At 45.9% G+C, this 26,993-nt stretch overlaps 2 protein-coding genes across 4 annotated transcripts in view; one reads left to right on the forward strand and one right to left on the reverse strand.

Moving 5' to 3' along the window:
- The window catches only part of NCAPD3 (non-SMC condensin II complex subunit D3), a 71,841-nt gene extending 56,058 nt beyond the window's left edge, over positions 1-15,783 (forward strand). For all 3 annotated transcript variants that reach the window (XM_058193993.1, XM_058193994.1, XM_058193995.1), the window contains 11 exons: positions 644-781; positions 2,864-2,997; positions 6,090-6,289; positions 7,526-7,636; positions 8,906-9,082; positions 9,885-10,036; positions 10,210-10,337; positions 11,421-11,498; positions 14,032-14,106; positions 14,214-14,271; positions 15,182-15,783. In XM_058193993.1, the coding sequence (XP_058049976.1) occupies positions 644-781; positions 2,864-2,997; positions 6,090-6,289; positions 7,526-7,636; positions 8,906-9,082; positions 9,885-10,036; positions 10,210-10,337; positions 11,421-11,498; positions 14,032-14,106; positions 14,214-14,271; positions 15,182-15,290 (1,360 nt within the window). In that variant the 3' untranslated portion in view covers positions 15,291-15,783. The remainder of the gene's footprint in view (positions 1-643; positions 782-2,863; positions 2,998-6,089; positions 6,290-7,525; positions 7,637-8,905; positions 9,083-9,884; positions 10,037-10,209; positions 10,338-11,420; positions 11,499-14,031; positions 14,107-14,213; positions 14,272-15,181) is intronic.
- A 5,890-nt stretch (positions 15,784-21,673) lies between these two features.
- Positions 21,674-26,993, reverse strand: part of LOC131204014 (junctional adhesion molecule C-like) — a 9,744-nt gene continuing 4,424 nt past the window's right edge. The window contains exons 3-4 of the mRNA XM_058194806.1: positions 25,300-25,354; positions 21,674-23,414 (exon numbers count right to left, since the gene is read on the reverse strand). Of these exons, the coding sequence (XP_058050789.1) occupies positions 23,379-23,414; positions 25,300-25,354 (91 nt within the window). The 3' untranslated portion in view covers positions 21,674-23,378. The remainder of the gene's footprint in view (positions 23,415-25,299; positions 25,355-26,993) is intronic.

The raw sequence follows: 26,993 nt of genomic DNA on the forward strand, positions 1-26,993 counted from the left end.
TAGAATAAGAATAAGAATTTACTATTTATTTATTTAGAAATTTATTTGGTGCCCCTCTTGATTCCAACATCTCTGGGCGGCTTACAGCATAAAAACGTTAAAGTGTTTTTTTAAAAAAAACCCAGCCCAACAACCATGGAACACAGCGGATAACCTCATGAACAAATGCAAACCATTAACACCTCATTTTCTATGGCGTAAAGCCGCCCAGAGTTCGCTGCAACGGGGAAATCGGTGGCAGATACATTTCATAACGCATTAATAAATAAAAACAAATAAATAAAGGTCGCAAGCAAGGAAGCTTTGCCTCTTCGTGCCTTGAAATGCCGCTTCATCCTTCCACTGTCCTTCCTACCCTTAGCGTGCCATTTTTTTCAGACTTCGGATCCGTCTCCATTTTGTATCTGGGAACTTTTTCCTTTAAAAAAAACAAAAAAATCCCCGAAGCTGGGATTTCTGACTGCAGTGCATTTATTTCTTGTAAAGGCAATAACAGTAACAGAGTTGGGAGGGACCTTAGAGGTCATCTAGTCCAACCCCCTGCTCACGCAGGAGACCTGTACTAGGGATTCGAACCACCGGACTGCCGACCTTTCTTCAGTGCTGTTGTTTTCTTGGCCTCCCTCCTTCCCTCCCTCTCCAGCTTCGTCAAGTTCTGCTTGGTGCACCTCCTGCTCAAGAGGAACCCGGCGATGTTTTCCCAGCACTTCATCGAATGCATCTTCCATTTCAACGGCTACGAGAGGCATGAGAAGTACAACAAGTTCCTCCAGAGCGAAAGGTCCGTGAATATTGTTTATTTGCATCCCGCCTTTATTTCTTTTACAAATAACTCGAGGTGGCGAACATACTTTCCTCTTCCTATTTTCCCCACAACGACAACCTTGGGAGGTGGATTGGCCCAAAGTCAACCAGTTGAATTTCCTGGCTGTGATGGGACTAGAACTCACAGTCTCCTGGTGATTGGCCCAAAGTCACCCAGTTGGCTTTCATAGCTAAGGCAGGACTAGAACTCACAGTCTCCTGGTGATTGGCCCAAAGTCACCCAGTTGGCTTTCATAACTAAGACAGGACTAGAACTCACAGTCTCCTGGTGATTAGCCCAAAGTCACCCAGTTGGCTTTCATAACTAAGACAGGACTAGAACTCACAGTCTCCTGGTGATTGGCTCAAAGTCACCCAGTTGGCTTTCATAACTAAGACAGGACTAGAACTCACAGTCTCCTGGTGATTGGCTCAAAGTCACCCAGTTGGCTTTCATAGCTAAGGCAGGACTGGAACTCAGTCTCCTAGTGATTGGCCCAAAGACTCCCAATTGGCTTTCATGCTGAACGCAGGACTAGAATTCACTGGTTTAGGGCCGGTTTAGCTCACGCTGGTAAAGCCTGTTATTAAGAACACAGTAGCCTGCAATTACTGCAGGTTCGAGCCCGGCCCAAGGTTGACTCAGCCTTCCATCCTTTATAAGGTAGGTAAAATGAGGACCCAGATTGTTGGGGGGGCAATAAGTTGACTTTGTAAAAATATACAAATAGAATGAGACTATTGCCTTATACACTGTAAGCCGCCCTGAGTCTTCGGAGAAGGGCGGGGTATAAATGTAAACCAAAAAAAAAAAAAAAAAAACTGGCACCAGGTGATTATCTCAAAGTCACCTAGCTGGCTTTCATACCTAAGGCAGGACTAGAATTCACTGCCTCCTGGTGATTAGCTCAAAGTCACCCAACCGGCTTTTATGCCTAAGGCAGGACTAGAACTCACAGCCTCCCACTTTCTAACCTGGTGCCTTAATCACGTAGACCAACCTGGCTTGAAGTCCACTTAGTTGCTAGGAAGAGAAGGGGAAAATCAATCTGGACCATGCATGGGAAGAAAAGGGCTGAAACTGGAGACAGGTAAGAGGCCTGGGAAGGAGACATATCCTGCTTCTAGAGAAGAGGACTTTTGAGGTAGCTCAGGGATCACAGTTCTTTTTAGCTGAGAATCAGGGTTGGGTCTTCAAATGGGGATCCCCAGGCCACACTCTTAAGAGCTGGTGGGGCCAAGAGGGAGCATTCAGCTGAATTGAAATTGAATTTAATACACTAAATACCGTATTTTTTGGACTATAAGATGCACTGGAGTAAAAGACGCACCAAAATTTTGAAGAGGTAAAGAAGAAGAAAAAAGTTTTTGCCCTCCCCGGGCCCCAGGAGCACTCTGCAGGCTTCCCAAGCCCTCTGCTGGCCCTGTTTTTTGCGAAACAGGCCCGTTTTTCGCAAAAACGGGGCCTGCAGAGGGTTTGGGAGGCCTGCAGAATGCTCCTAAGGTCTGGGTAGAGCAAAAACGCCCTTGTTTTTGCACAAAACGGGTCCGTTTTTGGCCTCCCAAACCCCCCCCCCTCGCCATGCATCACATTTTTGCCCTCCCCAGCCTCCAGGAGCACTCTGCAGGCCTCCCAAGCCCTCTGCTGGCCCCGTTTTTGCGACAAAGAGGGCTGTCCTTGGCAAAAACAGGATGTGCAGGGCGGGGTATCGGGAGGCCAAAAAATGGCTATATTCGTTATATAAGACACACCAACATTTCCACCTTCTTTTGGGGGGGGGAGTGTGTCTTACACGCTAAAAGGTATGGTAGATTCCCTCTCCCGTGCATTTAATTATTCTTTCCTGCCGTCCTGTGAACAATTACAAGGGCTGGTTGTTTCAGAGAAATTGCGCTGGGGAGAGCAGTCAGGTGCAGTTGTTGAGCTGTCAGGTGCGTTTTCCCCACAACTCCACTTTAACCATCCTCAGGGGCCTCTCTCTCCTGCCATGAGTGAATGCAGGGAGTGACTCTGTGCTTGTCTTGGTTCAACTCCTGGATTTCGTTTCTCTTGCAACAGGGAGAAGAACCTCTTTTCCCTGAAGGGCAGAGCCAACAAAGGGTCCCGGATGCAGATCTACAAGTTCCTCCTGGAGCATTTTACCGACGAACAGCGATTCAACATCACCTCCAAAATCAGCCAGAACGTCCTGGGTACGGCTGAAGCTTTAGAGCAGGGTATCCCCGACCCCCCGAGTCGTGGCCTGTGTGCAACCGGGCCACAAGCCAGTGCACGCACACACTTGCAGTCAAGTGTGCTGGCTTGTGCTGCCCGGTTCCCCTCTCCCCTCCAGGCGGGCTGCTAATCTGCAAAAGATGGGGGCTGCTGCTTTAGAGCATTCAAACCCAAAGATAAAGGTAAAGATTTCCCTCGCACATACGTGCTAGTCGTTGCCGACTCTAGGGGGCGGTGCTCATCTCCGTTTCAAAGCCGAAGAGCCAGCGCTGTCTGAAGACGTCTCCATGGTCATGTGGCTGGCATGACTCAACGCCAAAGGCGCACAGAACGCTGTTCCCTTCCCACCAAAGGTGGTCCCTATTTTTTCTACTTGCATTTTTACCTGCTTTCGAAACTGCTAGGTTGGCAGAAGCTGGGACTAGTAACAGGAGCTCACCCCGTTACGTGGCAGCACTAGGGATTCGAACCGCCGAACTGCTGACCTTTCAATCGACAACCTCGGCTGTCTTACCCCCTGAGCCACCACGTCCCTGATCCTTATTTGGATACCTGTATCCAAATAAGAGGGTCTTTTTACAAAACTGCCCTGCTATGCAGATTGGAACCGTGCAGTGGTGGGTTTCAAATTTTTTACTACCGGTTCTGTGGGTGTGGCTTGGTGGGCGTGGCGGGGGAAGGTTAGTGCAACAACCCCATTCCCTGCCAATCATCTGGGACTTGGGACAGGCAGAATTTTTACTATCGGTTCTCCGCACTAAACATTTCCGCTACCGGTTCTCCAGAACTGGTCAGAACCTGCTGAAACCCACCTCTGGAACCGTGCCTAGCTGCGGGTTTCCTGTCTTTGCTCAGAGGAAGAGCTGGGAGGTCCATCCTCAGCTACTGATAACTCTCCTAGCATGATTTCATAGCTGACATAACACTTAAGACTTACCGTATTTTTCAGACTATAAGATGCACCTAAATTTAGAAGAGGAAAGCAACAACAACAAAAGTTTTTGGCCTACCTTTTTTGGGGGACCTTTTCTAGTCTTTTTTCAGCTCATTTTCGAGGCTTTTTTGGCCTATTTTGAGGCTTTTTTTTTGTTCTGCTTTTGAGGCTTTTTTGGCCTAATTTCGAGGCTTTTTTGTCCCGTTTTCGAGGCTTTTTGTCCCATTTTCGAGGCTTTTTTGTCCTATTTTCGAGGCTTTTTTGTCCTATTTTCGAGGCTTTTTTGTCCCATTTTCGAGGCTTTTTTGGCCTATTTTTGAGGCTTTTTTGGCCTATTTTTGAGGCTTTTTTGTCCCGTTTTCGAGGCTTTTTTGTCCTATTTTTGAGGCTTTTTTGGCCTAATTTCGAGGCTTTTTTGTCCTGTTTTTGAGGCTTTTTTGGCCTATTTTCGAGGCTTTTTTGTCCTGTTTTCGAGGCTTTTTTGGCCCGTTTTCGAAGCTTTTTTGTCCTATTTTTGAAGCTTTTTTGGCCTAATTTCGAGGCTTTTTTGTCCCGTTTTTGAGGCTTTTTTGTTCTATTTTCGAGGCTTTTTTCGGCCCGTTTTTTCCCCCCCAAAAAAACCAGGGCGAAAAAAGTCCCAAAAACGAGGATGGACTAGTCATTTGTTTTGAAACCCTGATGGTCAATCACTGATGGTGATTGCCTCGTTCTGCTGCCTGGATGCCCAGCTCTCTGTAAGAACATCCAAAGGGAGAGAGAGAGAGAGAGAGAGTAGCTTCCTCCTGCCACAATTCATGTTCTCTAAAAGCAGCTTTGGGACACCCATAGCCTGGATGACGGGGAATCTCCATCATCCAGGTAAGAGGTGTCAAACCCGATTTCATTGAGGGCTACATCAAGGTTGTGTTTAACCTGGGGGGTGCGTGGCCAGGGTGCGTGTGGCCAACTCAACGTCTGTTCTGTCCTCCTTCACCTCCGTCCGAGTGATGGCTTAGTAAGCCGGCACTATCAGCTCTGGCAGCAGAATAGTGAACGTCTGCCAAGTTCTCTGATATCTCCCTCGACGCTAGTGAGTCTCTCAGGAACAAACTTCAGCTCTTAATTAATCAGTTGATTTGCTTGCTACGAAGAGACACAGCAGTGCTCACTGCCTTTATATCCTGTGGGGTGTGGCTCCATGACTCAGCACTTCCTAGGCCTGCCCCACCCCTGCTTCTGTTGTTCCCTCCTCTCCTGCCTACGAAACTTAGGGTCCAGCCAGGCCTGATTGCCATCAGCCGGGTCTGGAGGCGTGGCCTGGGGGGGGGAAAGAGTCAGGGGACGGAGGCCTCGTTATCTCCTCACCTGGCCTGCCTTTGGCTCCTGGAGCTGAGCCAGGGAAGCCGGTGCTCCCGAGGTAAGTCCTGACGGCCTTCCCCCTCACTTTCCAAGTCACTTTTATGGCAGGGGGCCCGGCTCGGGGGGCGCAGACACAACAACATCACTCGTGTCGGGGGTGCCTATGGCCCAAGCGCTTTGCCAATGAAAACAGACTCCCAAGCTCCGTTTTCGGCTGCAACTGCCTCCTGCAACCCTCTGCCAGTGAATATGGAGCTCGGGAGGACCCTCCTGAGCTCTGTTTTTACTGGCAGAGGCATTGCAGGCCAGTCCAGGGCAGCCCCGTAAGCCAGATCTAAGCACCCCGGGGACCGAATCCGGCCCCCGGGCTTTGAGTTTGACCCCTCTGCTCTAGGTCATGGTCATCCCAAAGGTGTTTTTTTCAAGAGGCAACTGGACTTTCTGATCATTTCTTCTCATCAGAAGAAGAAGGGGCCTCTGGTGGCTCAACGGACTAAGTCTGTCTGTTATTAACACAGCTGCTTGCAATTACTGCAAGTTCAAGTCCCTCCAAGCCCAAGGTTGACTCAGCCTTCCATCCTTTATAAGGTAGGTAAAATGAGGACCCAGATTGTTGGGGGCAATAAGTTGACTTTGTATATAATATACAAATGGATGAAGACTATTGCTTAACACATTGTAAGCCGCCCTGAGTCTTCGGAGAAAGGCGGGATATAAATTCAAATTAAAAAAAAAATCCGAGAAAGCTGCTCAGCATTTCATATTCTCCCTTTCCTTTCTCCAAAATTCGATTTGCAGCCTGCTTTGTGGACGGCTTCCTCCCGCTCAACATGGAAGCCAGCCAGCTGCTCTCGGATACCTTTGAGATCTTGAGCTGCAAAGAGATCAAACTCTCGGCCATGAGATCCAGACCGGAAGAAGACATCCAGCCGGAGGAAGATGAATTGGCCATGGCCAATGCCGTCATGCAGGTGGCCCAGAAGAAACTGATTTCACAAGTGAGTCTTACAAATAGTGCCACTTGGAGTGGGTTGTTCCTTTTTACTTGCCCCTTAGCAAAATAATTGACCGTTTCAGGGGGAAGAGACGCCTCAATTCCCAACTTGCTCGTCGTGCTACAAGTCACCATTCCTGGAAGCGTTCTTATTTTTCAATTTTTTATTAGAATAGAATAGAATAGAATTTTTATTGGCCAAGTGTGATTGGACACACAAGCAATTTGTCTTGGTGCATATGCTTTCAGTGTACATAAAAGAAAAGATACGTTCATCAAGGTACAACATTTACAACACAATTGATGGTCAATATATCAATATAAATCATAAGGATTACCAGCAACAAAGTTACAGTCATACAGTCATAAGTGGAAAGAGATTGGTGATGGGAACTATGAGAAGATTAATAGTAGTGCAGATTCAGTAAATAGTTTGAGAGTGTTGAGGGAATTATTTGTTTAGCAGAGTGATGGCCTTCGGGAAAAAACTGTTCTTGTTGTGTGAGTTGTTCTGGTGTGCAGGGCTCTATAGCGTCGTTTTGAGGGTAGGAGTTGAAACAGTTTATGTCCAGGATGTGAGGGGTCTGCAAATATTTTCACAGCCCTCTTCTTGATTCGTGCAGTATACAGGTCCTCAATGGAAGGCAGGTTGGTAGCAATTATTTTTCCTGCAGTTCTAATTATCCTCTGAAGTCTGTGTTTTTCTTGTTGGGTTGCAGAACCGAACCAGACAGTTATAGAGGTGCAAATGACAGACTCAATAATTCCTCTGTAGAACTGAATCAGCAGCTCCTTGGGCAGTTTGAGCTTACTGAGTTAGTTAAACTATATTAGTTTATAATATAGCATGCAATGAAAATACAAAAGTAAATCGTAGAAGGGAAAAGGGAAGGGGAAAGTAGGAGAAAGCAAGGGGAAAAAGACAAAAAAGGCATTGACTTCTGACTCTCTTTGGTGGAGCAGAATAAGACACTAACATCTAACCTCAGCTTTTTACTTCGACATAATAGTAGAAACTAGCCATTTCTATAACAACAAATCTATCTAATCGGTAAACCCAAAAGCAAAGTTTCATTTTTCCCCCCGCTTCAAGCACAAAGTCCAGAAACGGTTTCCAAATACTCAAAAGTTGATCCCATCTCTACAAAGGCTTTCTTCATTGTGTACTCTCTCTCTATAGTTTGGGGTAGACAGACCTCTTTGCCTGAACGTATCTCTTCGTGTTCCATCCAAATTCTAGGTCCAAAAGAAGAATTTCATCGAAAACGTCATTCCCATCATCACTTCGCTGAAGACCTTGTTGGAGCAAAGCAAACTTCCAGCGTTGAAGGATCTCATGAACTACCTTCGGGTAAATGTTCCTAACCGGGGATACTCCACTGAAATTTGAGTCAGGGGGCAGCACATTCCTGAAGCGCATGGAAAATATTGCTATCCCATCTGGAGCGTGTGAGGTAGTGGGAAGTTCCATGGTCCACCATGGAAGCCAAGTGTAGAGGTAGTCAACCTGATTTAGCTAAGACAATACTTTATTTATTGGCGCAGTGCTTAGAATGCCAGCTAATTCTGCCAAATGCCAGCAGTTTGATTCTCACTGGCTCATGGTTGACTCAGCCTTCCATCCTTCCGAGGACTCAAATTGTTTGGGGGCAAGATGTTGACTCTGTAAACCGCTTACAGAGGACTGTAAAGCTCTGTGAAGCAGTATGTAAGTCTAAGTGCTATTGCTATTGCTAAGTGCTATTGCGGGCTATGTTGTGGCCCGCCGGTGGTCAGGGGAGCTGGCAGCAGTCAGACAATGAGGAGATTGGGGAGGACCATGGGCCAGACCTGGGGGCTGGGGAAAGCTCGAACAAGGGCTCTGTGTTGGAGGCAGAGAGGGAGATAGCAGCGAGGCAGAGGAACAGCTGGAGCTGGTTCCCAGTGTGCGTATGCGCAGAGCTGCCAGAAGACAAGGACAACTCAGGAAGCAGGGTTGACTTGGGAGTAAAGCCACGCCTTGGAGTTGATTGACTCCTCCCATAGGAAACAAAACTGGAGCGAACGGGGAGGGGGCTTTTGCAGGAAGCAATTTGTTCGTTCGGTGGTTTCAAGAGTGCAAAGTTCTGTTCGTGACTCCAAGAGACTCTGTGCCAAGTTTTGCCTTACTCTGCGTTTGGAAACAAGTTACGTGGCAGCTTGCCAAGCGAGATAAAGTTTTTGTGTTGATAAATATTCCTTTGAAAAACTGTTTGGACAAGCCTTGCTGACTGCGAATGAAAGGAATTCACAGTCACGTAAATAAAAGAGGTCTTGCCGGGACCAGTTCCTGCTTCCTGCTTTTTAAGGGCGCCTAGGTCAGAACAATAGAAGTGTTTTCAACTTTGGCAACTCCATGTTTGAACTTCAACTCCCAGAATTCCCTAGTCACCTCACATGGTTGTCATTGTGGGGGAAGTTAAGAGGAAGAAGGAGCCTTAGATATGTTTGGCACCTTGAATTGTTCATAAAAATAATAAAGGCAGGATATATAAACTAACTAACTAAATCAATCAATCAACTCAAATCCATTCAGAAAACCCAACCTCAACTTAAAGCCACCCTTTCCTATCCTTTTGCTTTTATTTTTACTTTCCTTCAGGAGGTGATGCAAGACTATCGCAACGAAATCAAGGAAGTCTTCGCCCTGGACAAGCAGCTGGCGGCCGAGCTGGAGTACGATATGAAGAAGTACGAGGAGCAGCTGGAGAGGGAGGCTGAGCAAGACCAGGAGCTGAGCGTGGATCGCGAAGGCCACAACACACTGATGGCCAGGCCGGTAGGGCTCTCCTGTTTGGCTGGTGGTTCAAGTCCCATCGATCTCGCTCTGAAGCCGTTCGAACCAGGCTGCTTAAAAGCACTTTTTAAAAAGTTTTTTTTCCCATGAAGTGGAGTGGGGCATTATAGCGTCAACTTACGGGCCACCTTTGAGCCCGTAATTTACGTTGCCACTAAGCGAGTCAGTTGTGAAGGGAGTTTTGCCCCATTTAAAATCTTTCCTTGCCACGGTTGTTAAGGGAACCCTTGCAGCTGTTAAGTTTGTAACCCGGTTGTTAATGTGAATCTGGTTTCCCCATTGACTTTGTTTGTCGGAAGGTCGCGAAAGGGGATCACGAGACCCGGGACACTACAACTGTCATAAATATGAACCAGCTGCCAATATCCTAATTTTGATCATGCGACCATGGGGATGTTGCGTTGGCCTTAGGCATGAACAACAGTCTTCAGTCCCTTTGTCACTGCCGTTGTGACTCCAGGGAGTCCTTCCTTCTCCGTAGGTGGCCAAAGCATTTGAGTTTCATCTTCAGGATCTGGTCTTCTAGAGAGCAGTCAGGGTTGATCTCCTCTAGGACTGACCGGTTGGATCACTAAATGAATGGCTTTAAGTCGAGGATTACCTGTAGGGCATTGCAGCTGTGACTTATCCAGGGAGGTCTTATTTTCGGGGGAACAGGGTATAAAAAGAGAATCCTGCTGATTCAGTTACCTGTGTGTGCTTTCTGGATTTGATTTCTGCAACAAGCTCTGTCATACTGCAATGGTCTTTTTTGCCTCTTTCTGTTTTCTCCTTTAAATAACAGCCTTCCACCTTGGAGAGGGCTTCACATCCTCGGAATCAAATGGACGAGGCCTCCCCGCTTGCCCAAAGCAATTCTCCACCTCTGCGGTCTCCACTCTCGGCCCTTGCAACGTTTACCGTTCCCGGGCCGGGAGCCACGAAGCCCAGACCCAGGTACTCTTCTGGAACCCCTCCCCTTCTTTTTCAGCACGCGTTGCACGGAAACGCGCTTAATCTGTTTCCCACGGAGCGTTTATAATACCGTCTCCGCCCCTCGGCAAGAGATGCTTGAAGCTCCTACGGTTGGGATGAAAGGGCTGGCCATGCGCTGTTTGTTCCCCTTGTAGGAATTTGTCCCTGAGTACTTTCGCCATCCTCAATTCTGCTAAGGCGGCCGCTGAGGCCATGAAGACAAAGCGTGGCAGGAGCCTGGGCAGCAGGCTGGAATCTCTGGGGAGCGGACAAAGTGATAAAGGTAGGCTGTTCCCCAACCAGGTGGGTCTGGTGGTTGAGGCACCAGGCTAGAAAATGGGAGATGGGGGGTTCTGGTCCCGCCTTAGGCATGAAAGCCAGTTGGGTGACTTTGAACTAATCACCAGGAGGCAGTGAATTCTAGTCCCGCCTTAGGCATGAAAGCCAGTTGGGTATCTTGACCTAATCACCAGGAGTCAGGGAATTCTAGTCCTGCCTTAGGCATTAAAGCCAGCTGAGTGACTTTGAACCAATCACCAGGAGGCAGTGAATTCTAGTCCCGCCTTAGGCATGAAAGCCAGTTGGGTGTCTTGACCTAATCACCAGGAGTCAGGGAATTCTAGTCCTGCCTTAGGTATTAAAGCCAGCTGGGTGACTTTGAACCAATCACCAGGAGGCAGTGAATTCTAGTCCAGAGTTCAGCATGAAAGCCAGTTGGGTGACTTTGAGCTAATCACCAGGAGGCAGTGAATTCTAGTCCTGCCTTAGGCATGAAAGCCGGTTGGGTGACTTTGAACTGATCACCAGGAGGCAGTGAATTCTAGTCTTGCATTCGGCATGAAAGCCAGCTGGGTGACTTTGAGCTAATCATCAGGTGCCAGTGAATTCTAGTCCTGCGTTCGGCATGAAAGTCAGCTGGGTGACTTTGAACTGATCACTAGGAGAGAGTGAGTGCTAGTCCCACCTTTGCCATGACAGCCAGTTAGGTAACTTTTGAGTCAGCCACCAGGAGCCAGTGAATTCTAGTCCCGCCTTAGGCATGAAAGTCAGCCAGGGGGCCTTTGACCTAATCACCAGGTACCAGTGAATTCTAGTCCTTCCTTAGGCACAAAAACCATCTGGGTGACTTTGAGCTAATCACTCTTCCTCAGCTGAACTCACATCTCAGCATTGTTTTTGTTGGGGAAATAAGGGGTGGAAGATATGCTGCATATGTTTCCCGCCTTGAGTTATTTGTAGAAATAATAAAGGCAGGATATAAGTCAATAAACGTTAAGTAAAGAGAGTGTAGAAAGCTAGGGGAGTGGGCTAACGTACCGCAGGTATTTTCTGTGGCTAACATTATCCTTTTTGCCCTCCTTCTAAGCTTCTTTTTACAGCCTGAACCGACCGTCTTCCGTTACCAAGAGACCCTTGGAAGGCCGTGCAATCAGTACTCCTGAACGTAAGTATCTTTTTTAAAAAATCCCTATTTTTGTTTGAAAGTCTCCTCGCTTGGAGGAAGGGCAGCTGGTGTGCTCGGGAGAGACTCTTAATTCGAGCATTGCCTTCCCAAACATACATCTCAATGCCATTGGCAGCCAGTTCAAAAAGGACAAGAGAGGTAGATATGCAGTTTCAAACAGAATAACAGAGTTGGAAGGGACCTTGGAGGTCTTCTAGTCCAACCCCCTGCGTAGGCAGGAAACCCTACACCACCTCAGACAAATGGTTATCCAACATCCTCTTTAAAACTACCAGTGTTGGAGCATTTACAACTTCTGGAGGCAAGTTGTTCCACTGATTAATTGTTCTGACTGTCAGGAAATTTCTCCTTAGTTCTAGATTGCTTCTCTCCTTGACTCCCTCTTCTTTGTGGCAGCCCCTGAGATATTGGAACACTGCTATCATGTCTCCCCTAGTCCTTCTTTTCGTTAAACTAGACATACCCAGTTCCTGCAACCGTTCATCGTCTGTTTTAACTTGCAGTCCCCTAATCCTCTTTGTTGCTCTTCTCTGCACTCTTTCTAGAGTCTTAACATCTTCTTTACATCGTGGCGACCAAAACTGAATGCAGGATTCCAAGTGTGGCCTTACCAAGGCATCATATAGTGGTATTAACACTTCACGTGATCTTGATTCTATCCCTCTGTTTATGGAGCCTAGAACTGTGTTGGCTTTTTTGGCAGCTGCTGCACACGGCTGGCTCATATCTAAATGGATGTCCACTTAAGACCCAGATTGTTGGGGGCAATAAATTGACTTTGTATATAAATATACAAATAGGATGAAGACTATTGCTAACATGGTGTAAGCCGCCCTGAGTCTTCGGAGAAGGGCGGGATATAAATGCAAATAAAAAAAAAAAACTAGGACTCCGCGCAAGGATGCCTTATTTTTCCCAATTAGCATTGTTTATAGTCATACGTTGGAGTCGCACAATTCGTGACATTTTCAGGAATACATTTTAAAATGCTTATTTGGCACCCAAGCCGACATCTCCAAAGCACTTCATGCTGTAATTGTAGTAACTAAAAGTGCAACTGAAACTTGCAGAAAACAAGCATATATTAATTGCGGCGGTGAGGCCACTGTGTCTTCAGATTCTGATGGCACCCAAGAGGAGCTTTGCATTTTTGGATGAAGGACATAACCATGTACAAATGGACCTAGCAAACAATTTAATAACAGAAATGTGGTGAGCATATCTGCCATACCTTCCTTTTCCCACTTTCCCCGTAACAACAACCCTGTGAGGTGGGTTGGGTTGAGTGAGACTGACTGGTCCAAGTTCAGCCAGCTGACTTTCAAAGCTAAGGCAGGATTAGAACCCACCGTCTCCTGCTTTTCTAGCCTGGTGCCTTCACCACTAGACCAAACCGGTTCTCTTAGGCCATAATCTTTCTTAAATATGTGTTTAACTCCTCCTCCCACCCATCCCCCCGCCTTCATTATTGTTAGCAATAGCACTTAGACTTATATACTGCTTCACAATGCCTTACAGCCCTCTCCAAGCGGTTTACAAGGTCAGTATCTTGTCCCTAATAATTTGGGTCCTCATTTTACCGACCTCGGAAGGATGGAAGGCTGAGTCAACCTTGAACCAGTCAGGATCAAATTGCTGGCAGTGGGCAGAGTTAGCAATAGCAATAGACTTAATATACCGCTTCACAGTGCCTTACAGCCCTCCCTAAGCTGTCGTGTCCCACTCCTCCGCTGACGACCGGGTCAGGGAAATCTGAATCAGGCGTGCCTCTGCAGCTCTGCCAAAGTCCTAGCAAAGTTCTCAAGGCAGGCAGGAGACCAGAAAATGACTTCAGCAAGATATGTTAGACTTTGCATGACTCAGAGAATGCCAGAAAGCAGATCCTTTATATAGGCCATGGGGTGTGGCTCCATGACTCAGCACTTATCCCGGCCTGCCCCTCCCTTCCTTCTGTTGACGCCGCCTATCAATTCTCCTGAACCGAGGGTCACTCCAGTCTGCAGCTGTTGGCAATTGACCTTCCTCAGGCTCACATGCTGTGGGGGAGGGGGAGGGGTCTAGTTGCTCCGTTTGCCTGGGCATGGAGCCAGAGCTTGGGGCTGGAGGTACTTCTTCCTCCTCAGCCTGTCTGGGCATGGAGCCAGGGCTGGGGCCGGGAGGCATGCTAGGACATTCCTCAGCGTTCGGAAGCAGATAAGAAGGCCCCGGCTGCGGTGAAAGTGGGCGAGACACAACATAAGCGATTTACAGGGTCAGCCTCTTGTCCTCAACAATCTGGGTCCTCATTTTACCCACCTCGGAAGGATGAAAGGCTGGGTCAACCTTGAGCCGGTCAGGATCAAACTGCCGAACTGTGGGCAGAGTTAACCCTGCAGTACTGCATTCTAACCACTGCACCACCACAGCTGGTTAGCTGCTTATGTGATATTCCTTGGTAAAAAAAAGGGCCAGGTATACATTGAGTTTTCCTCGTCGGCGTGCACTAAAGGTTGTGCATTTTTTATTTTTCCAGAGTCCATTAACAACGTGACCTTCGGAGCCGGAGTCAGCCAAATTAGTTTGAACCTCACATCGCCTTCTTGTAAAGGCAGGTGCAATTCCAAATTTGTTACTGTTTTTTTTTTTTAAAAAAACAAAAAACTTAAGAGTGGAAAAGAGGCAAACTCGCTATAATGCCTCTTTCTCTTCCTGCAGTCAAAGAACCAGAAACTTCACAGGAACATATCATTTGCTTGACCTCACCAGATAAGTTGTGAGTATAAATGAAACTATACACGTCTTTTTGTCCTGCCCTTCTTCCCCACGATCGGGGTGTGTGTGTGTGTATGTGTCTAAGGGTGGGTTCCACTTTAAAAAGTAAAACTAAGAAGCCTTCCCCCATCTCATAATTCTTATTAACCCCAGTTTAATATTTATTTTAGCTATGCGGTCATCTTATGCTCCTAGTTTTAGAGTATAATAGCGAGAGCACTTAAGATTTATATACCGCTTTACAGTTGTATACAGCCTTCTCTAAGCGGTTTACAGAGTCAGCATCTTGCCCCCCCACCAACAATCTGGGTCCTCATTTTATCGACCTCAGAAGGACAAAAGGCTGAGTCAACCTTGAGCTGGTCAGGATTGAACTCCTGGCTCCAGGCAGAGCCAGGAGTTGTATTCTATTGTATTCTAATCACAGGGAAGGGAAGGGAAGGAAGGAAGGAAGGAAGGAAGGAAGAAAGAAAGAGAGAGAGAGAGAGAGAGAGAGAGAGAGAGAAAGAAAGAAAGAAAGAAAGAAAGAAAGAAAGAAAGAAAGAAAGAAAGAAAGAAAGAAAGAAAGAAAGAAAGAAAGAAAGAAAATACCAATAGCACTTGGACATATACTATTTCATAATGCTTTACCGCACTTGCTGAGCGGTTTACAGAGTCAGCATATTTGCCCCCCGACAATCTGAATCCTCATTTTACCCGACTTGGAAGACTGAGTCAACCCTGAGCCTGGCGAGATTCGAACTGCCAAATGGCAGGCAGCAGGCAGTCAGCAGAAATAGCCTGCAGTACTGCACTCTGACCACTGCGCCACCACGGCTCATGATGCGTCTCTGCTGGTTCTCCTGGATCCCATGGGTGTTCTTTTTCTTTCTTTCTTTTTTTTTTACTTTCTTATCTGCATTCTCCTGTAGGTTGCCCCAGCCTCCACAATGGAGGGTGACTTCTCCGAGAAGAAGCAGTCCATCCAGTTTAAGTCTGCGGAGATCCAGCCGTAGAACGCCCCGGCAACCAACGAAATGACCGTTTTTCTCCCCCCAGCAAGAATGCCACTTGCCTTACAAGCAGAATCATGTTTCTAGAGCGGTCTCTGCACCTTTTGGAAGATCATCGATCAATGCCTCCTAACTCTTGCTTTTTATTCTCCCCCTTGTCGAGCTTGCTTGCTTTTATAATCGGTGTGCTATAAATAATGTGTTTAGTAGCACTGCAGCTGGAAATAACCTATTGCTGCGTAGCTAGACAACCACCTCCCTTCCCCCCCCTATATTTTATTTGATACGTGGATGACCTCTGGAGTAATTGTGTTAATTGGGGCCCATGAAACACTTATAGGTTTGGCACCAGACCTTTGGCGATGGGACACGTATTGGCCCGGCGTTCCAAGTCTTTCCCGCAGCCAACATCTAAGCGCTAAGCTTAATTTCACATCCTCGTTTTGCATCGGTTGGAGGGATGGTGAAATCTAAAGTCGTATGGGAGAAAAGATATTGTTCTCTGGTCTAGGCCAGACCATGCAAACATGGGGGGGAAGTTTGGGGGGTGTGGCGGGGATGAGTCTCCTGGAAGAATTGCAGTGTTGAAATTTCACACCGTAATTCCTCCCCGATGAAAACGATTGCACCATCCAAAGAGACAAAGAGAGAGATCTATTGCAACCTCATAAATCTCCCTGGAACTGAATCCATATTTTCTCCTGCAGAGAAAAGGTTGGCTGTGACTCCAATCTTGGCAACTTGAAGATTTGTGGACTTAAACTCCCAGAATTCCTCAGCCAGCAAAGCTGGCTGAGGAATTCTGGGAGTTGAAGTCCAAGTCTTTCCGCAGCCAACATCTAAGCGCTAAGCTTAATTTCACATCCTCGTTTTGCATCGGTTGGAGGGATGGTGAAATCTAAAGTCGTATGGGAGAAAAGATATTGTTCTCTGGTCTAGGCCAGACCATGCAAACATGGGGGGGAAGTTTGGGGGGTGTGGCGGGGGGATGAGTCTCCTGGAAGAATTGCAGTGTTGAAATTTCACACCGTAATTCCTCCCCGATGAAAACGATTGCACCATCCAAAGAGACAAAGAGAGAGATCTATTGCAACCTCATAAATCTCCCTGGAACTGAATCCATATTTTCTCCTGCAGAGAAAAGGTTGGCTGTGACTCCAATCTTGGCAACTTGGAGATTTGTGGACTTAAACTCCCAGAATTTCTCAGCCAGCAAAGCTGGCTGAGGAATTCTGGGAGTTGAAGTCCACAAGTCTTCAAGTTGCCCAGGTTGGAGAACCAAACCCTAGACACTAACTGTCCCCTGACAAAGCCCTTAGGAGTTGAATCAAACAGATTTCCAGGGGGGAAAAAAACCCCATCTGTTCTTGTAAAGACCGTTTAGCCTAAACTAGGACTCTCCAAACCTGGCAAATTTTAAGACTTGTGGACTTCCAACTCCCAGAAATCCTGAGGAATTCTGGGAGTTGAAGTAGCCCCAAGTCTTAAAGTTGCCAAGTTTAGAGGCTCCTGGCTAAACCATCATCACATGTCAGGGGCTATATGACTAGCTTAAGTCATCTAGCCCCTATGCGTGGGGATTGTTTATTACATCCGTACCATGTCCTTAATTTTACTATATACAGAATAAATACTTTTACGAAACTCCAAATGCCACCGCTTGCTTTCAGTCAAAACTTCAGGTTCCCCTTTCATTCTTTTGTTAATCTCACTGGAAAAGAGTTTATGGTCCAACAGGAAATGTTTTTTCCAAGGGGCCCAATGAATTTGTGAGAATTTGAGAATTTTTCCCCCCCCATATCCAGGGGGTTTATTTGAAGGAGGGGATCCCAGACAATGAGTTCTGTGGCGGTTCAAGCAATATTTTGGGATGGAGATCAAAGCATTCTATAATGTAAATGTTGGATTTTTTTCCCTTCCTATCATTGTCCCACTAGTGGGGTCCATTTTTTTTTTTGTAATCAACTGATTGATTGGTTGAGGCAGAAATTGGCCCGTTTGTACCCTGAGCTTGACATCATGAGCTGACAGTGACTGGCCCATCAACCAGCCAACTTACATGCCTAAGTTGGGACTAGAACTGACGGTCTCCTGCTGATTGGCCCAAAGTCACCCAGTTAGCTTTCATGCCTGAGATGGGACTAGAACTCACTGTCTCCTGGTGATTGGCCCAAAGTCATTCAGTCAGCTTTCATGCCTAAGGTGGGACTAGAACTCACCATCCATTGGTGATTGGTCCAAAGTCATTCAGTCTGCTTTCATGCCTGAGGTGGGACTAGATCTCCCCATCTCCTGGTGCCTTCCCCATTAAACCAAACTGGCGCTCTATGTAAACATTGAATAAAAACTCATCTCCAGTTAGAAGAATCATAGCGAAAATGATAGTACGGAAGGCTAGAAAAGTTCCCTAGATGAGCATTACAAAGACTGCACCCAGCCTTTTATCCTCCACAGTTTGTTAGTCCTTCAGAGATCCTCTCGGAAATCTTTTAAGTTCCAAACATTTTATATAGGCTCTTTAGGATTAATCCTTTCAAGAGCATCTTGTCAAATTCCCTGGTGTCCCTAGTTTGATTCTATTTCCATATGGTCAACTTGGAATTTAGGCCAGCGCTTCATTTCTGACGGCGGGGATACGAGTCTCAAAAGCCATGCCTTTTTTCTTTCTTTCTTTTTTTTTTTTGTCAAGAGTGTTTACAGCGTAACTAATATTTTGAAACGACCCAGGAGCAAAATACAGGACACAGAGGTTGTGTCATTACAAATAGTGGTTTATATACAAGTCTTCTATATACAGACATAGATGTGGTAAGCGCATACCAGGCAAGCAATCATTCTTCAACTCTACACAGAGAACTACAATGCATATTAGTTACGCTGTAAACACTCTTCGGCATTTTTCCTCTTGATATATCATGTACATCAGAGATGGTTTTCTGCAGGTTCTGACCAGTTCTGGAGAATCGGTAGCAGAAATTTTGAGTAGTTCGAAGAACCCGTAGTAAAAATTCTAACTGGCCCCGCCCCCATCTATTCTCTGCCTCCCAAGTCCCTGCTGATCGGGAGGAAATGGGGATTTTGCAGTATCCTTCCCCTGGATGGGTTGGGAATGGAGATTTTACAGTATCCTTCCCCTGCCACGCCCACACCAAGCCATGCCACACCCAAAGAACCGGTAGTTAAAAAAATTGAAACCCACCACTGATGTACATTTTAAGGAGAATTTCTTTTGGAAACCAATCCACCTTTTCCAATTTGTGGAACCTCTGGGTACATCAAATATAGTTTGAGGGGAGAAAAAGAATTGCTTTACAATTCTTGCAATGAAGAGATGCATTGGCCGGGTTGACCAATATGTGGAAGGGAAAGCATTTTTTATCAAGAATCGAATTATTATTTATTTTTATTAACATACAGGTTGAAACCAGTAGTGGGTTTCAATTTCGGTCGCTCCCGGTTTGCTCGCGGGGGCACTTGCACGCACGCGCAATGCTTCTGCGCATGGGCAGAGAGGTCCAGGTGGATGGGTGGAGCTCCCCACTACCGCTGCTACTGGTTCGCCTGATCCAGGGTGAACCGGTAGCAACCCGCCACTGGTTGAAATCCTTTCTGCCGATTGTCATCTTTCTACTTCGCGTTACAAAGAAGAGTTTAAGAGAATTGAAGATTTTTTTTCCCCCTCACACTGAAGATACGGTGGAGATCTGTTGACTTTTGAGAGGGATTTACTCTTTGTTGAGTCTTCCCTGGTGAAAGATTATCGTACTGAGGTTGGAGAAATGATCAGGAGTCCATTGGCTGGAATTTATTGCTTAAAGGAAAGGGGCAAATTGCTGTCACCGCCTGCCCATGCTTTTAACCCATCCAACGTCTAAATTTCTTGTTTACAAGAGTTCTTTCCTAAAGATTTAGTGGTCTGGAGACAGTTCTTAAATCTTTGCTTTCTCCCTTTTAAAAACAATTCAGCCAGACACAAAAATATAGACTTGTCAACCATAGTTTTTACTTATAAAGGGACATAATGCTTTTTGGAGAGCAATGTACACATTTCACCCCAAAGCAGGGGTGAAATTCAATTTTTTTAAACTACCGGTTCTGTGGGCTTGGTGGGCGTGGTGTGACTTGGTGGGCGTGGCAGGGGAAGGATACTGCAAAATCTCCATTCCCTCCCCACTCCTGGGGGAAGGATATTGCCAAAACTCCATTCCCACCCTACTCTGTGGCCAGCCAGAGGTGATATTTGCTGGTTCTCGAACTACTCAAAATTTCTGCTCCCGGTTCCCCAGGACCTGCTGAATTTCACCCCGCCCCAAAGCCTCAACAATGTCTCCCTTGCATTGTAGCTTAATCAGTTGGTAACTTACAAATGAGAGGCCGTTGTTTCATCCATCCATCCATCCACCCACAGTAACCCATAATTGTACTCTGCTAAATAGCTAAACTTCATCCATGCACAACCAAAGTAACCCATTGCAGGGGTCCTCACCATCACCATTAGCATAAAAATTGTCCAAAATTACAACTTTATATATATATTTATATATATATATATATTTATGTAAAACATTCTCAGCAAAGTTATATGCATTAACATTAGTACAAACCGATTTTAAGTATTTACAATGTGTTTTGCGGAGACCTGTTTGTTAAAAGAGATTCCACTGGTGCATTTTTGAGACCCAAAAGACTTAATTCTTTGGAAAGAGCTTCTCACCAGCATAACAATGTCATTTTTGAAAGTGTTTGCGTCTGTTACAAATTTAACCAGGATTAATTGACCCAACTTCAGTGGAAGAAATTTTTAATGGACTCATCCCATGCCACTAACAGTCCTTCCTAGAATTTGAAATTCATCACCCCCTGTTCGTTAAACAAATACGTTACAATGCAAATACATTAATGAGCCTTGCCAACTCTGGCACAGATTGGGGGTTTGTAGCACAAATGATGCCACCTTAAATCGCCAACCTGTTTGGATTCCTACGGACAAATCACTGCAGCTAACCAACTCGCACGTTAAACTTCCAGGAATCTTCCCCATAGGCGATGAATAATTTTGCCAAGCAGTCCCCATCCTCTTCACTGCCAACCAATCCTGCGGGACAACGGCCATCCTACTTCACCGCTGACCTTCTAGGATCTTAAGTTCTCTAGCAACAGATAACTCTTCTAACATATTCTGCCACTCTTCATCATATTCGGCATTGAGTGGAACAAAATGAGAAGATCACACTGCAGCTCAAGTTGAGTTGACCTTCTCAACTTCATCCTGGCCCAAAAGACCATTCCTAGACACCCTTTATCTTGCTTAGTGAACTAAATTTTGAAAGTCTACGGAGAATCGAAATTCCTTCAACCTGTTCTCTAGCATTCAACACTTACAGTTTTGCAAAGAGGATGGTCCAACTGTTAGATTAAGTCTCCTTGGACTTCTAACTTGTCCCTAGTGGTCAACTGTACCTGTTAATCCGGGTTAGGAGTGTAACAGCATAGATCAGGGGTGTCCAAACATGGCCACTTTAAGACTTGTGGACTTCAACTCCCAGAATTCCCCAGCCAGCATGACTGGCTGGGGAATTCTGGGAGTTGAAGTCCACAAGTCTTAAAACGGCCAAGGTTGGACACTTCTGGTGTAGACTGATCCCAAAGACAAAAGAGGTATCGATTCTTTGTTCCCACTAAATATTCAAGGATTTTCTTTTACTTTTGGGTGTCAAGAGAGGCAGCCTTGGAAAAGGGTTAGTGAACACACTAAGGCAGAAGGGAAAACCATTTTGATCCAGAAGGCAACCTTCAAAGTTGTCAGGGAGAAAGAAAACATTTTGGCAGTGGATAAAACACCTTGCTTTGGTCGAACGCCGAGGTAGCCACGGTTGAAAGTCAAACCAAGTTAGCTGGATTGGGGCACCTTGTGAAAGCTCCCCTCCCTTAACTTTAGTGCCACTTTACCCTTGGAATTTAAAACTGTTGAACAGAAATGAAATGCACCAATGAGTTCTCAACTTCCTTAAAAAGAGAGAGACAGAGAGAAAGCAAATCGATCCAGTGTGTTGGATATTCTAAGGCAGATTAATACAGAAGGTCAACAAACCCAGTCCTACATCTTCGTAGGTAATAATAATACTGTCTCCGTTCAGAATTAAGACTATGAACTTGGAGGCTGAAAAAATCATCCCTAAAAAATAGACCGTGTTTTGGGGAGCAAAACGACATTTTTCCCATCACCGCAAATCGTAGGATCCTTGCTGTAGAACAAGGGGTCTCCAACCTTGGCACCTTTTAAGACCTGTGGACAAAATCCCAGAATTCCACAGCCAGCCATGCATGGCTTGCTGGGGAATTCTGGGAGTTAAACTCCACAGGCCTTAAAAGGTGCCAAGTTAAATATTCCTGCTGTAGATCCGAGAAGGCTATGGCTGCTGTGGGAATTGCTAGAAGTTGCTTGCTTGCTTATAAGCCAGATAAGTTGGCAGTGCCAATGGGTTGCCGAACAGAAAAATCAGAGAGAGAATTGCATATTTAACGACACTCCATTCCCTCGTTCCTGAATAAGATAAAAGTGTCCAGGACAAGATAAGTGTTTTCACAAGTGGGATGTTTGAAAAGGGAGATGAGGCATAAGGTCAGAGTCTCCTCCATTTTTGGCTGGCTAAATTACGTACATTTGTTTGATTTCGCCTTCCCAAGAACTAAAGCGCCCATCCCAGAAATTTAGAACTCGGTAACTTTGGAGCACCCGTCAAATGATTTGGGGGTTTGTCTTTTGGGCATCTTGTCGTATCCCAAATTCCCTTCCACTTACAAAATAATTCAAAACACATTCGATGCCTTCCCTTTATGCTCTTGCTACTACGACCATGTTTCCCCTGTAAATAAGCCCTCCCCGAATAATATTTAAAGGCATGCGCAGCCAGTCCCCGTCATTTTCTCTGGTTAGGGTTAGGGAGACAGAGCTGGAAATCAGGTAAGACAGCAAGAGGAGCCCTGTCTTGCTCAATGCGTCCCAAAATAATAAGACCTCTCCGAAAATAAGGCCAAGTGCTTATTTCGGGATTCAAAAAAAATATAAGACAGGGTCTTATTTTCGGGGAAACATGGGAGTTGGGCAAATCTTTCGACCATGCCCGTATTTGTCTGCAGGGAAAAAAAATAAATCTTCAATTACCTACCCCATGAAAGGAAATTAAGTGTTTTGCCACACTGCACTTTCGGTTAATACTGATACGGTTGTTATCAGTACCGGGAAAGCATGAATCGGAAACCCTGTAAAGTTCACTACGTTATTACAATTAACACCGTTTGGCCTACCAACCTATTTACATTTTAAATTAAAAACAAACAAAAAAAGGACTTAAAAAAAAATAATCAAAATACATCTTTGCAAAAACAACAACAACAACAACCAACAAAAAAGAGAGAAAAATAATCATATCGTAGAATTCTACAAAGGAAAGAAGAACAACAGTAGAAAAAAAGTCAATCTTCGGTCCCAGGAACCAGATCGAAAAGTCAGAAGGGTTGGCTTTTTTTGTTGTTGTGGTGCTGTTGTCTGTTGTTGTTGTTGTCTGTTGTTGCTTGGCAACCCGAAGAGACGCTCGCCGTGCGGAACCTGTCCTGCCAAAAGGGCCTCGAAGCAGACGAGAGCGATGCGAGGGGGGTGCGGAAGTCTGTCTCCGATGTTACGTTCGTGGGATAGTAGACGAGGCAGCTCTGCAATCTTGGGTCAGCTGGCCTGCGAGTGATTCCCCGGAGATTTTTTAATCGAAGCGATTTTTCTCCTCCCAAAGATTGAAGAGATGCTCTCCTGCACCCACCCACCCCGCTCCCCGAAGAGACTTGTGTTGGCAACGGTCGCTTCTGAAGCGGAAGACGGCAGTTTGGCAGTTTCAAAAAAAACCGGGGTTTGACTTTGGCAACAACAACAACAAAAAAGTTTGGCTTTTTTAAAAAAAAAGAAACAAAAACCAACCACGGGCCACTGCATCCGCGTTGTCTGTAAATGGTTTAGAAAGGAGTAGAAAGTTCACACACACATCGGCGACCGCCCCCTCGGAGGGGAAGGTTTTGCTGCCCTCTGCTCTCGCCGCCGGGCCAAAATCCAAGTGTCTCTGCTGGTTCATATCACGAAGGAGGACTTGTGTCTAAAGTCACCCTGCAGCAAAGACACAGCACAGCATGTTAAAGGAAGCGGGGTAGGGTTGTGTTGGTGCGTAGCTCCCTCCTCTGCTTTACCCAAATTAAACCAAAGTCTTCTGGAATGAAAAAGGAGCTTAAAGAGTTGTCGCCCAACAACTGTCAGCAGACGTAGCTGCTTGGCCGATGGCCGAAAGAGGCTAAGGGTTCAGGTTTTTTTCCAGCATTTAATTTTGGTAAATTCTGGCTGAGTTGACCCATTGCGCCAGGCAGGCATTCTGAAATAGATCTGGTTTTAGTCTTAACGTTTTGCGTGAAAACTCAAGCACCGCGTTTTGTAAATTGCAAGAGCTCAATGAAGCCACTTCTGGTGGTGCTCTCTGAGCTAGGTTGCTTCCTTGCAGGTGTTTTATTACCCCTCTAGGTAACATCACCAGTGCTAGAAGGGAGTGGGGTTTGTGGAGTGGAAAAGGAGGGGGGGAGGAGGAGGAGGACTGTGGGATCTTTGGTACTCTCCGAGCTTGTTTTCTTGCAGATGTTTCATGACCCAGTTAGGTAACATCATCAGTGCTAGAAGGGACTTGTATATAAACAGAAAGGAAACCCCTGTTGTGGTCCGCCAGCAGCCTGCAGAACTGACAACAGAATCAGACAGCAATGAGGCTGAGGAAGAGCATGGACCAGTCCTGGAGACTGGGGAAGGCCCGGATGAGGGCTCTGCGTCGGAGGCTGTGGTGGGGCCAGGGCCATCGGGAAGTGAGGTGCGGACTCCAGAGCCCCCAGAGGCTGACAGTAGTGAGGCAGAAGAACAGGAGGAGCCTGTTCTTAATGCACGCATGAGAAGAGCTGCCAGAAGGCAAGACCAGCTAAAGCAAAGAGGACGACTCGGGAGTAGGGCCAAGAGATGACTGGCCCCTCCCATAAGGCTTAAAAGAGCAGCAACGGCGTTTGGGCTCTTTGCCGGAAAACAATGTTGACAGCCTTGTCTTGCTGCCTTTATTTCTTGTCGGCGTCTTCTGCTTTTGAACTTTTGCCAAGAAAAGCCTTTGGCAGGTTGCCTAATTGGATCAAGGTTGGTGATAGGACTGAGGAATGACGTTGGGAGGAATTTGCTTTAATTTAGTTGGACTATGCTGAGAATGAAGCAATTCTCAGCTGTTCTAATAAAGTTTATTTGTTTTTACACTGACTGAGTTTCCTACTACCTACTTGGGCCTGGGTCACAACACCACCACCCGCTTCTAGCACTGATGATGTTATCTAGTTGGGTCATGAAACGTCTACAAGGAGACAACCAAGCTCAGAGGGCACCAATGACCCCAAAATTCAACCCTGTGCTCTAAATATTATCTTCCGTTGATAACCTGTTCTTTAATTGGGTATCAATGGTTAAGCAAACCAAGCCACATAGACCAATGTTTGTACCCAACCACAGCTTCTGCCCTTGTTCCTTCCTTGGGCACGCCTAGATTCTACTTCCCTTAGTCTCAGAACAGAGGTGGGGTTTAATTAGCAACCTTGAATAGGAATAGTGGGTCCATCATGAATCTTCCCAGAAAAGCTGCATCCTAAATTAAGCTGAGCAATGCTTCGGATCTGATTTCCAAAAGGTATTTTGGAGAAGAGGAGACATGAACGCAGCAACTGTCTGCCACTTGTTAAAGCAGCTGCATCCCCTGCCTATTTTTTTTTTTTTGAGATTTACAAAGAGGTCCTTCGGCAGAAACGGACACACAAACGCAGCATGCTCCAAAACACAATTTGGAAATCAAATCCAAAATCCTACCCAACATTTACCCCCGTAGATATGAAATTGGGTTATCTGGTAATGTTGCTATGCTATTTTTCTTGGGATGGGGAGGAGAAGACAGTCATTGTCCGTTGGTCTAAGAAGACCCCCTTACCTCCTCATCTGTGTGAATATAGTTCACGCCATCTGGCTTCGTTGGAGTCTTGTAGCTGGGAAGGGAAGGCAATGTTTAGTTGGACCACATCAGTTAAAGACAACAATTGTATCGCCTCCATTTTGTAGGAGAAGGACAGGCTGAGCCAAGAGGGGGTAGAGTGAAGAGAGGAATAAGCCTAGAGTACTTGCGTTCCCACAAATGCTCTAAATCCAACCCCTTTTGAATTCTGTTACCTCGTATCTAGCACCAATGTTGTGCTGGCCATTAACTTGATAGATTCTTATGTATAGATAGATCTGTATATACAACCCCTTTATCATTTAGTAAAAAGTAACTCTTTGCGGTTTCATAAGGCCTGGTTTCCCTTCTCCCAGTAAGGATCGGTTGAATTCCATGACATGAACCAAGAGGTATCCTTGGCAATTTTAAGACCACTGGACTTCTGCTCCCAGAATTCCCTAGCTAGCGAAGTTCTGCGCAGACTGCACTGGCTACCTGTGGCCTTCCGGGTGCGCTTCAAGGTTTTGGTAACTATCTTCAAAGCGCTCCATGGCATAGGGCCGGGTTACTTACGGGACTGTCTGCTGCCACCGATTGCCTCTCAACGACCCGTGCGCTCTCACAGGGAGGGACTCCTCAGGGTGCCGTCGGCCAGGCAGTGCCGGCAGGCGACGCCCAGGGGAAGGGCCTTTTCTGTGGGGGCTCCCACCCTCTGGAACGAACTTCCCCCAGGACTTCATCAACTTCCTGACCTTCGAACCTTTCGCCGCAAGCTTAAGACACATCTGTTTATTTGCGCAGGACTGGACTAGAATTTTAAATTTTGAATTTGGTTTTAATTGGGGTTTTATTACTTTTATTGCTATTTTAAATATTCGGCCTTATTTAATAAGTTTTTTATTGATGTTTTACTCTGTATGTTTTTATCAGGCTGTAAACCGCCCTGAGTCCCTTGGGAGATAGGGCGGTATAAAAATGCGAATAAATAAATAAATAAAATAAATAAATAAGTCCACAAGTCTTAAAAGTTGCCAAGGTTGGACATCCCTGATCTAAACAAGTCCTTTCAACGTTGGTTCTATTCTGTTAAAATTAATTGCAAAACTGCCTTGTTTTGACGGGCTAAGGGAGAAAGTGGGGGAGTGGAAGCCAAAGATGACTCTCCACTTGCACAAAAATGTGTCATCAAGGTAAAAATTGTATCAAAGATGTACATGAAATATGTAAAAATGTGCATGATATACTGTATTTTTCGGACTAAAAGACGCACTTTTTTGTTTCTCGAAAGGGGACGAAAATGTCTATGCGTCTTTTAGACGGAATATTGACGAAGCCCCGCCCATCTGTTGGCCGTTTTTTGGCCTCCACATGCCCCATTTTCAGGCCTTTTTCCAGCCTTTTTTTTTTTTTTTTGGCCCATTTTCGAGGCTTTTTTCAGCAGTTTTCAAGGCTTTTTTGTGCCTGTTTTTGAGGCTTTTTTGTGCCTGTTTTTGAGGCTTTTTTGTGCCCGTTTTTGAGGCTTTTTTGTGCCCATTTTTGAGGCCTTTTGGGCCCATTTTTGAGGTCTTTTTGAGTCCGTTTTTCAGAAAAACGGGCCAAAAAAGCTTTAAAAACAGGCTGAAAAAAGCCCCGGAAACAGGCAAAAAAAAAAAAAAAAAAAGACTGGAAAAGGGCCAAAAATAAGAGGCCAA

The sequence above is a fragment of the Ahaetulla prasina genome, chromosome 9 (assembly GCF_028640845.1).
Source record: "Ahaetulla prasina isolate Xishuangbanna chromosome 9, ASM2864084v1, whole genome shotgun sequence".
NCBI classification, from domain to species: domain Eukaryota; kingdom Metazoa; phylum Chordata; class Lepidosauria; order Squamata; family Colubridae; genus Ahaetulla; species Ahaetulla prasina.